This window comes from Cynocephalus volans, chromosome 2 (assembly GCF_027409185.1).
Source record: "Cynocephalus volans isolate mCynVol1 chromosome 2, mCynVol1.pri, whole genome shotgun sequence".
NCBI lineage: Eukaryota > Metazoa > Chordata > Mammalia > Dermoptera > Cynocephalidae > Cynocephalus > Cynocephalus volans.
In genome coordinates, this window is record NC_084461.1 from 63,629,081 (window position 1) to 63,643,254 (window position 14,174).

Sequence of the window (14,174 nt, forward strand, 5' to 3'; positions counted from 1 at the left end):
GGAGCCCAAAGAAAAAACTGTCATAAATCTCGTGTAGCTATCCTTTTTTAAGCACAAAGTATATTTAAATTGGTTTTGCATTTGGTACTTGATTATTGTTTTCCCTTGGAAGACTTCAGTCCTGTTCAAGATTGTATTGCAGGAGAGAACCCAGATGGCCACAAGGTAGGAGACAAAAGAAATACCAACTAGCAATGTAGAAATCTAGTACCATCTGGTAAAAGGAAAAACAGCTTTATATAGTCAGTAATCCATGAGGGCATAACTATCTTAGCTTAATAACTGATTTTCATCATGAGGACCCTGAATTATCTCGTAAAAGCTGTATTATGATTAGGTTAATCTTTTCTTTCTATACCAAAGCATAAGAATAAATAATAAATTTCAGGAAGATGTGTATAAAAATTGAAATGAACTGTTTAATGTATATATTTGAATATACCTATTTTAAATGATCTTAATCATTAAGACTTTTAGAAATGGTAAAACATCTTTTTGAAAAGTAGTCATTTGCTTCGTTAGTAACAAAAGTGATTAACAAATTTACTTATCATTGTCTTAAATATCTCACAACCTAGAATCTGGTTTTTTTCTTCATATGGATAATCTATACAAAAGTCCTTTTTAAAGAGTAAACATCCATCCTAAATTATATTCTGGATCTTTTCTGAGAAGTAGATATAGAACCACTATAAGACAATGCTGCATTACCACTAAAGGTAGTAAGTAAACTAATAACAACACTTAATATTACTCAGCTCAGAAATTACTCTTAGAATTAAAAATATGGAGAATTAAATATTCCTCATTTCTGCTACCGCATTAACTAATACAATTTATTTTCCTAAAACCATAGCAAGCCCTGAGAAGATAGATGGTAATTAAATGTTATTTTTAAAGTAGCATTACATATAATTTCAGATATTTTCCAGTTAACATTTTTTTTCTATTTTGTTATTACATATTTAAAAATCATACATATCAACTTCTCTGAGTCATCAGAGTGTTCTTCTTTTTAGGCATTGCCCCAAATACAATGTTAGCAAAAGTTTGCAGTGATAAGAATAAACCAAATGGACAATACCAAATTCTCCCCAACAGACAAGCTGTGATGGATTTCATTAAGGACTTACCCATTAGAAAGGTGAGATTTCATATAAAATTTATCATCTGTATATGCACTCTAAATTCTGAAGAGATACTATTTAGACTGATAGTAATCATTCTTTGCTGAAACGTTTTAAAGCAATAGGAATCAATCAAGAATTGTAACAAGTGATTGAATTTGTATTTGAAGAAATCTTTCTATTAAAACCTAAAAGTTAGGTTTAGGAAGCTTATTTGATGGAAATTTTTAAGAAAGTAATAGATGACAGACTTAAGTGAACTCTTGCCAAGGAGAAAGGAAATAAAAAGAATACTTGTAAGAGTTCTTTTAGCTGTAACTTAATACTATATTCATTCTAAAGTCCAGATTGCTACAAGATTAATGGATATGATACTTCAAAGAGATTTAGAATTTTGTTTTTGACAAAAAATAAGCCAAAAAACCTTACCATCTTTAAAATGGTAAAATTATCCCTTAGGGGTTCCAGAAAAGGTATATTTTATTATTTCTTAGAGCTTCTAAATTTTTCTGCATGTATATATGCTTTTTAAAAAATAATAATTGCATTGTACACTGTATGATGTTCTAGGACTTGCTTTTCTCACTCAACGTAATGTGTATGAATGGATTAAAGTAGTTTTCACTGCTGAGAAGAAAGGCTAGAGTAAAGTATATAATATGTAATGGTTACTGAATAGTATGGTATAGCTGAAATGTAAGGTATAGCTATAAACCAGTGTTTTCCAGCATGTTTCATAAGGTATGAATAGGTGCCCCATTAAAAAAGGGTCTGGAGCCGACCCCGTGGCTCACTCGGGAGAGTGCGGCGCTGGGAGCGCAGCAGCGCTCCGACTGCGGGTTCGGATCGTATATAGGGATGGCCGGTTCGCTCACTGGCTGAGCGCGGTCACAAAAAAGGACAAAAAAAAAAAAAAAGGGTCTGGGTCACATAACTGGAGTTTACCACCATTGGTGGGTCACTATGTATATTAGTATATTAAAGTTTCATAAATCTTACAGTAGAAAGTTCCGTTTATATTTGTTTATCCCACCATTCCCCAAGTTTATATGATCACAGGACTCCTTTTTAAGGATGCCTTAAAATTCCATAGAACACTAGTTTAGGAAATGTGGCCAAAAAGTAATTAAAGCAGTTTTCTTGCATGACTTGTAAAGATGGTCACATTATTTATACATTTTACTGATTGAAAACACATAAAAAGATGATAATCTCAGTGTTTACCCTAATTTAACAATCTGTTAATGATAAATATCGATTTTCTTCTAGGTTTCTGGAATAGGAAAAGTTACAGAGAAAATGTTAAGGGCCCTTGGAATTACTACTTGTACGGAACTATACCAACAGAGGGCATTACTTTCTCTCCTTTTCTCTGAAACATCTTGGCATTATTTCCTTCATATCTCACTGGGTCTGGGTTCAACACACCTGGAAAGGTATCTATATGTATAGTCATACTGCTTTTTCTTTATCATTTTCTGAAATATCAGTTTTAACTATTCAGGTGAAGGCTATAAGACTAACATGTTTTAAAATTGTTTTAGGCTAGTTTAATTCACAGTATAATTTTTGAATTAAAGTCAACAGATTGGATGTGTAAGAAAAGGAAAAGAGGAATAAAGAATCGCTCTTAGGTTGGCTTCAGCAGTTGTGTAGATGGACAAGCGGAATGATGGCTACCGTCTTTTCTATCCCTGCCTTATACTTTGTTCAGAACATAAGAGGAATGCTGGTGGTCAGGTTGTTGAGCAGCAAAAGATGGCTCACATTCCATAATTCACTCTTTAAGCAAGGAGATTTAATGATTCTTTGATGAACTAACTATATTTCTTTTCTTTTCTAGATTTGTAAATGATTCATTCATTTAATACCTAGTACTTACTTTATGTTAGGCACTGTTCTAGACATTAGGGATGATAGCAGTGAGTAGGACAAAGTCCTGCCTTTATGGAGTTTACAGACTATTGTGAGAGACAGAAAACAACCAAATAAACAAATGAAAGTAAAGCAGCATGAGGGCATAGAAAATAATTTGGAGGTAAGCATGGGTGTTGGCAGCAATCATTCAGAGGCGGGGACTGGGGGAGTTAGCCATGCAAAGGGCTGGGAGAAGAGGGAACAACTGTAGGAAAGGCCTGGGTTTTCTTTCCTGTCATTCTTTCATCTAGGTCTTAGAAAGAGGTACCCTAGAGCTAGAAGGGAAAACTGTTAGGGGAGGATGAAAGAAAGGAATACAAAAAGAATAGGAATCATGGAAATCAATGTTGGATGCTATTTTTACAATTTTGTCATTATCCTGTCAGCCTGCCCTCAAAATAACTCCTTTATATTCTTGTACTTAAACTAAAGGAAAACAATAAAATCACTGAGGATGCACATAAAATTGATTAACCAATTAATTAATTAAGGCTTCTAGATCTGACAGATTGCAAGGCTTATTGTATTGCTTTTCTCATCTCTTCCTGCTCTTCATTTTCTGTTTTCCTGCTCTGCTTTGTTTATCTGTCTCCCTCCACTGGGATGTATGTTTCTTAAGGGCAGGCACTTAGTCTGTTTTGTTCATTACTGTATCCTCAAGTTCTCGAACAGTGCTTGAGTCATAGCAGGTTTACTAAATATTTGGAAAATAAATAATCTACATGTCATTTTAACTTTTTGGCTTCAACTACACCTATCAAAGCAGCTGGTATTCAGCCAGTTGGATCAGATTTCCAGTCTTCATCCTATTACTGTATACCAAATTCTGACTGAGGTTCTATAGAGTGGTATAATAAATAAAGAGTAGACTATACGAAAGAGAAGTTAATGTACTAGACCAAAAACTAGATAATTGATATTAAATTATTTAAAATTTAATTATATCCTACAGCTCCAAGCTATTACACTACTACCTCTTATTGGTTTTTATAAGTCATGGTTTTGATATTCATTTTCTTTGTTTTGTTTTGTTTTGTTTGTCACCTGGCCAGTACAGGGATTGAACCCTGGACCTTGGTCTTATCAGCATCATGCTCTGACCAGCTGAGCTAACCAACCAGTCAAAATTCAGTCTTTTAATAGAAGCAATTTATAATGTCTACCTATTTTCAAGTTTGTTCTCTTCAAGAGATACAAGCTTGATCCATGATATATGTAATCACATCAGCACCTTATCTGTGTTCTTAGGTGATGGTTTTATTTTTAGATAAAAACCTTCCTATTTTTTGTGGTATGTAATGTATTGATATGTTAAATCTCTTGATTGACTAAAAGGAACTCAGTCTTCTTTAGAAAGAAAATAAAGACTTTTTTTTTATTTCAAGGGATGGAGAGAGGAAGAGTATGAGCGTTGAGAGGTAATGTTTTATTTATTGTTAATTGTTCATAATTCATGTTATTTTAAACTGTTTGAATTAATTTTCAGTAAAATATCGCTGAAATAAAATAATTTATTTGCAAAGTACAATAATAATTTTCAGCAGTTCATACTCCTTAAGAAATACCTCATTACAATGCTTTATCATCTTTGGTTGCTATGCTCTCAATGGGAAAAAAATTAACTATGACTGTTTTTTTAAATGTTAGTTTTACGAGGGGCTCTCTGGTTGTTGAAAATAGGGATAAATTTTCTTTCTTTGCTATGCTTTTAATATATTCTATGCTGAATATTTATAGTATCTTTAAACAGAAAAGTCTCAATATTATGAATATATGGTTTGGGAAGGACCTTCTAGATCACCTAGTGTGTGTTCTAACTCTCATTAAATAGATGAATAAAATGATTTAATTGAGCTGGAAAAATTAAATAAATAAATAATGTTGATTTTAATCCTATGCAATGAAAAACAAGCATTTTAAGATTCCAAATTTTAATTTCCAGCCCTTATTATCAGAACAATTATGTTGAGTATTTACTTGGGAAATTTCATAAGTGACCATGGAATTCTTCCTGAAACTCTTCAAATATGGGTGAATTTGCAGAAGCATCGAAAGTAAAATACTGTTGATGAAAGAGAGTTTAGGATTATCTAGTTTAGTGGTTTACAATCTTGGTTGGGAGTCAAAGTCAAATAAAATCTTGATGGAAACTTAATGTTTGGGGAAATGTGTCATTATTTGAAATGTCCCTTGATTATTCATGTAATCAAAGCAGCAAAGTTCCCCTGAGACATTTGAGGACCACTAACCTAGTACAAGGTTGTGTTCATATTTCACATGTATTATTTGTGATTAGAAAAGCTGAATGACTTTTACAAGACAACATACGCAATAAATGGCTTTGATAAAAATTGCACTTTTAGTATGTAATTTACATAAAAGCAGTCATAGGGAGAGAGATAAAAAGAAGTATCCAAAAGTGAGATAGTGTTGTCCTGTTTAATGAATTTTTCTTCTATTTTGCCATTTGTTATTGAGAATACAACTTGATATACAGGAATATGTTCTCTATTTCTTTCTGGAAACTCTTTCTCCTTGGCTTTTTACCTTTCGTGTTTTGTTTTGTGGGCAATTGTATGGGGATCTGGACCCTTGACTTTGGTGTTAACAACACCATGTTCTAACCAAGTGAGCTAACCAGCCAGTCCTCGGCTTTTTAAAAATTGCACTAGGACATCAAATTTGGTACAGGATTGGGATGTGTAATTCATATCGCACACAAAGAGGTAAATTCTATAATATGTGAAGAACTCATAATCAATAATAAAGGTCTAATAAAATAGAAAAAAATGAACAAAAATCTAGTTAGTTAACAGAAAAGGAAATACCTGTACAAATGGCTTTTAAAACAAGTGAAAATATTGCTATTCTTATTTATAATTAAAGACATACAGATTGAAAGTTCTGAGATAGTGTTTTTCACTGGTCAGATTGGCAAAGATTCTAACACACTCTGTTGATAAGACTATGGGAATGAAAAAGGTATAAACTCTGGAGGGAAGTGTATTAGTTTCTTATTGCTGTTACAACAAATTACTACAAATTTAATGGCTTAAAACAATGCAAATTTATTCTCTTACTGTTCTGAAGGTCAGAAGTCCTAAATTGAAGGTGTTGGTAGGTTAGAAGACTCTAGGGGAGAATCCATTTCTTTTCTTTTCTTTTTTTTTTTTTCTTTTTGGCAGTTGGCTAGTACAGAAATCCAAACTCATGACCTTGGTGTTATAATGCTGCACTCTAACCAACTGAGTAACTAGCCAGCCCTGAGTAACCAACCAGCTTTCAGTTTCTTTACTGAAAGCTTCTGGAGGCTGCCTGCACTTGTTGACTTATAGCCCCAGCATGTTCTCTTTCTCTGACTCTGACCCTACTGACTCTTTCTTATAAAGGACCCTTGGGATTACATTGGGCACACCTGTATACTCCAGGGTAGTTTCCCCATTATAAATTAATTATATCTACAAAGTCCCTTTTTCCATGTAAAGTACTAGATTCACAGGTTCCAGAGATTAGGATGTGGACATCTTTGGGGACCATTATTTAGCTATCACAGTGAGACATAAAATTTGATATTATCTGTCAAAATCACTGATGCACATGTACTTTGATTCCATAAATCTTGTTCTAGGAATTCATTCCACAGATGTAATCTCATATCATTTAACATGTATACAGGGTTATTTGTTGCATTTTTTTATGATAGCAAAATATCGAAAATAATAGAATAGAGAATTGGTTAAATGAACTTATGTCTTTAAATTAGAATATCAGGCAGCTACGTAAAAATGAGGAAATGATTTACTCATAGGGAACTCTTACCAATATAAATTGAGTAAAGCAAAGTGCTAAACAGTTATCTACTGTTTATATAAAAAAATGAAGAGAAAAGGTTTGCTTATGTATTTCTGGAGGAATTCATAAGAATAAGAATTTGGCAACATTGGTTGTCACTAGGGAGGAGTACCTGAGAATAGGGTTAGAAGGGGGACTTTTTACTGAATAGTCATTTGCTCAAGGTTTTATACTCATCACTCTGATCTCTCTTTAGCGCCTTCCTCTTTTATGTTAATATCACCTCTCAACTTCTTTCAACACTCTTTTGCAGATGAATTCAAAAGTGCTGTATTTAATCTTACCAGTCCTACATTTCCAGTTGCCTCTTAGAAAGCTCTACTTAGGTACCATGAACCAACCCCCTAATTGACTTAAAGATATTTTCCATCCAGAAAATTAGTATGCAGTAATTGGAATAATGTTCTCATCTTTATTTCCTTAAGATAATCTTTTGTAGCAGAGTCCATGTATGCATATACCCTAACGTGTGTTGTACGTTCTGAGGGCATTCTCATTATCTGCTGGTGACATTAATCATTTAAAGAATATTGTGGAGAGAGCAAGAGTATATAATTGCCCCTTTGCTAACCAGCTTACCTATCTAAATTTTTTTATTATTTGTGTAGATCTTAAATGTTTTTACTTAATTATATCTTAGTTCATCTGGAAACTGTATTTTGTACTGCAGAAAATATAACTTATTGCTAGGCCATTTAAACATACTATGTTATTCCCATATTATCCTGAATCATAGTTTACTTTGTGCACCAAAATCATTCTTGTCTTTCTAGGACATTCAGTGAAATAAGTAAAGCAGAAGAGCAGTACAGCTTGTGCCAAGAACTTTGCAATGAACTTGCTCGAGATCTGCAAAAAGAAGGACTTAAGGTACTTTATTTTGATGTGGTGTTCTTAGTTTTTAAATTTTTTAGTAATAAAATGTTACCTTAAAGCAAGAGTTAGATTACACATTTCTTAAAGGTGAATACAAATTAGTAAATATTAGAATAGAGTTTTCCTATCCCTAGCAACCAGAGGCAAACTCAATTCTGACCCACGTTTGAGGTCTATGATGAGAACATTCTATGAAGAAGAAACTTAACTGGCTGGATTGGTTCTAGTATAATTTGAGAAGACTTTATACTACCTTGGGAGTATATTTGAGTAAGTTCAAAATCAGAGTAATATTGGCATTAGAGAATAAAGCAAAGGGAAGGATTTCCCTAGAACTGTATTCACATATTATAAGTGCCTTTCCAATCATTCTTTAATGTTTTTTTCATGTAGACAGTGACCTTCTAGAATAGGCATTGTATTTCATGGTTCTAACCCAAGTTGCTTAACACATTGAGAAAAAAAGCCTGGAAGGCTTTGAACTTTCTGTTTTGTAATCTTTACCCACAAAAATCCATATTTAGTATTTTCCCAACACTCTCAGACCAGTAGAGATATTACAAAGAGTAGTATGAAATTATTAAAAAGTTATTACAAAGAATGGGGTATATTGTGAATATTTTTCTTAAAATCCTTCTCTATCATACCTTGAGTATAAAGAGAATTCTTTTTAAAATATATTTTAAATAAATGTTTAATTTTAGAATCATCTTAGATTTACAGAAAAGTTGCAAAAGTAATATTGAGTTCCAGTATAATCCTCACCCAGTTTCCTCCATTATTAACATTTTATGTTACCATAGTACATTTGTCAAAAGTAAGAAACTGTGACAGCACATTGCTATTAACTAAACTCCAGACTTCATTTCAATTTTACTTATTTTTCCATTAATGTCCTCTCTCTTCTAGGCTTCAGTCCAGGGAAGTACATAGCATTTAGCTGTCATGTCTCCTCAGTCTCCTCTGGTCTGTGACAGTTTCTTAGTCTTCCCTTCTTTTTCATGACCTTGGCAGTCTTGAGGAATACTGGCCAGGTATCCTGCATAATGTCCCCCAACGTGGGTTTGTCTGATGGTTTTTTTCATGAGTAGACTGGGATTATGGGTTTTAGAAAGTATACCACAAAGGTGAAGAGCCCTTCTCATCACATCCTATCAGGGGGTATATGATAGCCACATGACATCATGAGTAATGTTAACCTTCATCATTTGGTTAAGGTAGTGTTTGCTAGGTTTCTCCACTGTGAAGTTACTGTTTTTTCCTTTGGAAGTGAGTCAGTAAGTCTAACCCATCCTCAAGTGAGGGAGGGCAGGAATTATGTTTCACTAAAATACACATAACATAAAATATTTACCATTTTAACCATTTTCAAGTGTGTGGTTCAGTGGCATTAAGTACGTTTTCATTGTTGTGCAATCGTCACTATCATCCATCACCAGACTTTTTCATCATCCCCACTTGAAACTCTGTACCCATAAAACACTAACTGTAAAGGGAGTTCTTACATGTAAGATCTTTTCAATGAGCCACGTTTAGAAAGATTTGTTTTTCCTTCCTTTTTAGATACTGAATTAACCTCTAAAAGAGATTTACTAAAAAGAAAAATGATCAGTTAACTCTGCCCTTTATATAAAGTTCATTTATAAAAATTTGGTTGAGGGCCGGCCCCGTGGCTCACTCGGGAGAGTGTGGCGCTGGTTGCACCGAGGCCGCGGGTTCGGATCCTATATGGGGATGGCCCGTGCGCTCACTGGCTGAGCGTGGTGTGGACCACACCTTGCCGAGGGTTGCGATCCCTTACTGGTCAAAAAAAAAAAAAATTTTGGTTGAGGAAGGGAATAATAATTATTGGCCAAAATGGAATTTTTAGATTACTTATGGATTTTAAATATCCTTTATGACAGTTCTCATACCATGTTTTATAAATAATTGATTATACTTCCATATTCTTATATGTGCTGTACTCAAGAGACTTTTCTGAATTTTTCTAACCTGTAAATATAACTTTTTTCTAGAAGTTAGAAAGCCATATATAATGACGCATTCTTATGTTATAGGGTAGAACTGTTACCATTAAGCTGAAGAATGTGAATTTTGAAGTAAAAACTCGTGCATCTACAGTTTCATCTATTGTTTCTACTGCCCAAGAAATATTTGCTATTGCTAAGGATTTGCTAAGAACAGAAATTGATGCTGATTTTCCACATCCCCTGAGATTAAGACTTATGGGTATGACTTTTCTTTTCTTGTTTTTCCTTAAATCTACTTAGATTTTCCCAAATAATCAACTTTGTAAATACTGTCACCTCCATTTTATTTCTTAAACCTGTTTTGGAAGTTCTTATTGTGCTACTGCCATTTATCTTAATTCTTAGAACCTGATGCATGTGAAGCTGTGATCATTAGTTTAATTCCAGTAAGAACCAATTAAAGTTGTTGTTTTCCTTATTACCTAATACAATTCTTGGGGCTAGGTATGCTTTCACAATTCAAAACTTTTACAGATTTAGAAAGCAAATTCAGTGCATATTGAGTACATTATATAATACTGCTTTGGGGAGTACCCCATGACCAAACACATTAGTATTTCTGTAGCAAAACAAAAAAATATTCAGACTATACAGACTTTAAATAGCTTCACATTAATTCACTTATCAATTATCATTTGTTGCTTATAATTTTCAGAACTTCTGGATTTCAGAATTACAGGTAAGGGATTAATGCTGTGAAATCACATCTCCAGCCACTACATGGTAAAAAGAAATAAACAATCCATGTTTCCAAAGTGAACTGGGTGAGAGAATGTGTATGGATCAGCACTCCAAATGCTCACTTTACTATAGTAGTGGGCTGTTAGACATACTTTCATATATGAAAGATAGCACACACTGAAATTGATTGAATAAAGTGTTTTAATTAAGAGCCAAAGAGCAGATGTCTATAGAAGCTTTATTCGTAATTGCCAAAACTTGGAAGCAACCGAGATGTCCTTAAGTAGGTGAATGGATAAAATGTGGTATATCCAGACAATGAAATAATACTCAACATATAAAGGAAATGAGCTATCAAGCCATGAAAAGACCTAGAGGAAGCTTAAATGCATATTGTTAAGTGAAAGCAGCCAATGTGAAAAGGCTCCATACTGTATAAGTCCAACCATATGGCACTCTGGAAAAGGCAAAACTGTGGAGACAATAAAAAGATCAGCAGTTGTCAGGGGTTAGAGTAGAGGGAGGGATGAATAGGCAGAGCACACAGAATTTTTAGGGCAGTGAAACTATTCTGCATGATTCTATAATGGTGGATACATGTCACTATTAATTTGTTCAAATCCATAGAATGTGCAACACCAAGAGTGAACCCTAATGTAAATTATGGGACTTTGGGTGGTAATGTTGTGTCAGTGTAGGTTCATCAGTTGTAACAAATGCACCACAGTGGGGGATATTGATAGTGGGGAGGCTGTGAATGTGTGGGGGCAAAGGGTATATAGGAACTCTGTAACTTCAGCTCAATTTTGCTTTGAACCTAAAACTGCTCTAAAAATTAAAGTCTACTGAAAAAAAAAGAGCTTAAGAGTCTGTGTAATGGACTCCAATTCGTTACTTAATAGTATTACATGTCAGATATTAATTGAAAATCCTATATAATCATGTCAACTCCAGTAGGTAGTTAATATTTAATAATACCCTTTTCCTTTTTTTAAAGGAAAATATATTTGCACTCGTAATACCAGCTTTGAAAAAGCATCCTTTAATTTAGAAAATATATCATGTTGCTAATTATTTGTCTCTAAGCAGCCTTTCGTATATATGTCACAGCAATGTTATGCAAAATATTTTTGTCCATTGTGAGTGAACTGGCTTTGTTGAATTTGAAATTGATTAATTGTGGTTGGTCTAACTAGGTGTTCGGATATCTGGTTTTCCCAATGAAGAAGAAAAGAAACATCAGCAACAACAAAGGAGCATTATTGGCTTCTTACAGGCTGGAAACCAAGCTTTGCCAGCCACTACCTGTATACTAGAGAAAACTGACAAAGATCAGTTTGTAAAACCTCTAGATATGTCTCATAAGAAGAGTTTCTTTGATAAAAAACGATCAGAAAGGAAATGGAACCACCAAGACACATTTAAATGTGAGACTGTGGATAAACAAAGTTTACAAACATCACAATCATTCCAAGTTTTAAAGAAGATGAATGAGAATTTAGAAACATCAGAGAATTCAGATAACTGTCAGATATTTACCTGTCCTGTTTGCTTTAGGGAGCAAGGAAGCATCAGTCTGGAAGCTTTCAATAAACATGTGGATGCATGTCTTGATGGACCTTCAATCAGTGAATACTCTGAAATGTTCTCATGTTCACATGCTTCCTCTACCAAAGTTAACAGGAAAGAAAATGTGCATCATTCTTTTTCACTTCATGAGAAGCAAGATTATGAAACCCATCAGAGAAATATGGAAATCACTTCAGAAGATTGTGTAGAATTGGTAGATACTATAGATAAGTCATCTAAAGCAAAAAGTATAGATGCTTCAAGTTATAAGCACAGCAGGGAGGAATGTTCTAGTCTTCCAAGCAAGTTTTTAAATATTGAACACTGTCATCAGAATTCTTCTTGTACCATTTCATTGGAAAATGAAGATGTTGGGTTGTTAAGTAGGCAAGAATCCCTCCAGCCTTGTTTATTTGAAGTGAAAACAGGCCAAGCTCTAGTTTGTCCTGTTTGTAACCTGGAACAAAAGACTTCAGATCTTACCCTGTTCAATGTGCATGTGGATGTTTGCTTAAATAAAGGTGTTATACAAGAATTGAGAAAGGATAAAGTTAATCCAGTTAATCAGCCCAAAGAAAGCTCCAGAAATACTGGTAAATCTGTTGTCATTTTAAAGAACTTGATTTTCTAGGAATATGTTTTCTTAAAATTAATGAGATTGCTGTTAAATCTGAAGCACACACTATTAAAGGAGTAGTTTGTTTATGCGGTCATTTAGGAAAATGTTAGTTACCTTACCATAGATTACAGATAACTTGAGCCAATAGATAGTGAATACTAGAAAAACTTTGGTTTGGGCATGATTTAGCACAGAATGAACTCAAAATTTTAAAGAGCTGAGTGATCTAATCAGAAAAGAAATTCCTTGAAAGAACATTAGCCAAGGCACAGTGGTAAATGAGCTGTAATTACATAGCCAGAAAGCCTCTTTAACTTTTTTTTGGTAGCACTGACTCTAGTAAAATTTCAAAAATAAAATTAAGTGTAATGCTAATAAAACTAGTAAATTACAATAATAATAATGATGATGATGATGATGCTATAAAACTAGTTTCTGGTATGTATAAATGTGAACTATGTAGTACCAAGGAAGTTTTTGTTATCTTTAATCAGTCAGTTTTAACTTTTAAAATTTTTATACTTGTACAGCTTTTCAATTATTTCATGTATTCATTATGGAATTTCCTGACATTCTTTTCTTTAAAGGTTGCTCAAGCAGAGTACAGAAGACTGGAACAAGAACAAAAAGGTATGGCTAATTTGAGCTTTGGTAAAGCTTGGCTACAAAACTGTCATAATATTTTTGAGGTCTAATTTTTGGAAGATTTATAAATAATCAAGTAATGTATAAAAAGTCAGTTATTTGCAAAATTACTTTTTAAAATCTCTTTCTGCATTTTAATTGTGTGGTTTTTTTTGTTTGTTTGTTTCCATTCCAGGCCAGGACTGATGCCAAAGTACTCAACATCAAAGAAAATAAAACCAAACAACCCCAGATACACCCTTGATATATTTTTTAAATGAACATCTAACAGTTTACATTAATATTAATTGGAACTTGTTATTTTATAATCAATGAATTTGTTCTTCCTCATTTTAAGTTTACAGATTTATTTAGGGAAGGCATGTATAATAATCTCTCCCAAAATTACATTTCCTTTTCTTAGAATTTGGCATGTATACTAATTTACTTCTGAATACCTTATTTATAACCTCTCAGAGTTTCACACAAATCTATTTTAGCATAAGAATTTTTCAGCACTTAACCACTTTGTTGGCATTGGACTGCTACATTTGATCCTAGTAGCTTCGGATACCTCATAAGCATTCATAATTAAAATTTATTGTAAGTTCTATTAAGAGTATTAGCTTAGTAGGACTAGCATGAGTGGTTTTGTTACCGTCAGGAAAATAATATCACAATATTATTTGTGTCAAAAGGGTTTTTGCTTCAAGTATGATTATTCATTTGGTTTTTCTTATTTAAAATTCCTTTATGTTATGAATTAGCACTTGATTCACTTTAAAAGATATTTAGTCTAAGATTTAAAGTTTTTTTACATATAGGTCTTGTAAATGGTAGTATCTTTTTTCTTGGCAGTTATGCTTGTACTTTGCACAA

The 14,174-nt window shown here is 33.3% G+C and overlaps 1 protein-coding gene across 3 annotated transcripts in view; it reads left to right on the forward strand.

The window, feature by feature from the left end:
* The window catches only part of POLK (DNA polymerase kappa), a 67,210-nt gene extending 53,220 nt beyond the window's left edge, over positions 1-13,990 (forward strand). For all 3 annotated transcript variants that reach the window (XM_063085125.1, XM_063085124.1, XM_063085126.1), the window contains 8 exons: positions 1,020-1,144; positions 2,397-2,563; positions 4,430-4,462; positions 7,670-7,766; positions 9,830-10,001; positions 11,680-12,645; positions 13,259-13,301; positions 13,492-13,990. In XM_063085125.1, the coding sequence (XP_062941195.1) occupies positions 1,020-1,144; positions 2,397-2,563; positions 4,430-4,462; positions 7,670-7,766; positions 9,830-10,001; positions 11,680-12,645; positions 13,259-13,301; positions 13,492-13,576 (1,688 nt within the window). In that variant the 3' untranslated portion in view covers positions 13,577-13,990. The remainder of the gene's footprint in view (positions 1-1,019; positions 1,145-2,396; positions 2,564-4,429; positions 4,463-7,669; positions 7,767-9,829; positions 10,002-11,679; positions 12,646-13,258; positions 13,302-13,491) is intronic.
* The last annotated feature ends 184 nt before the right edge of the window (positions 13,991-14,174 follow it).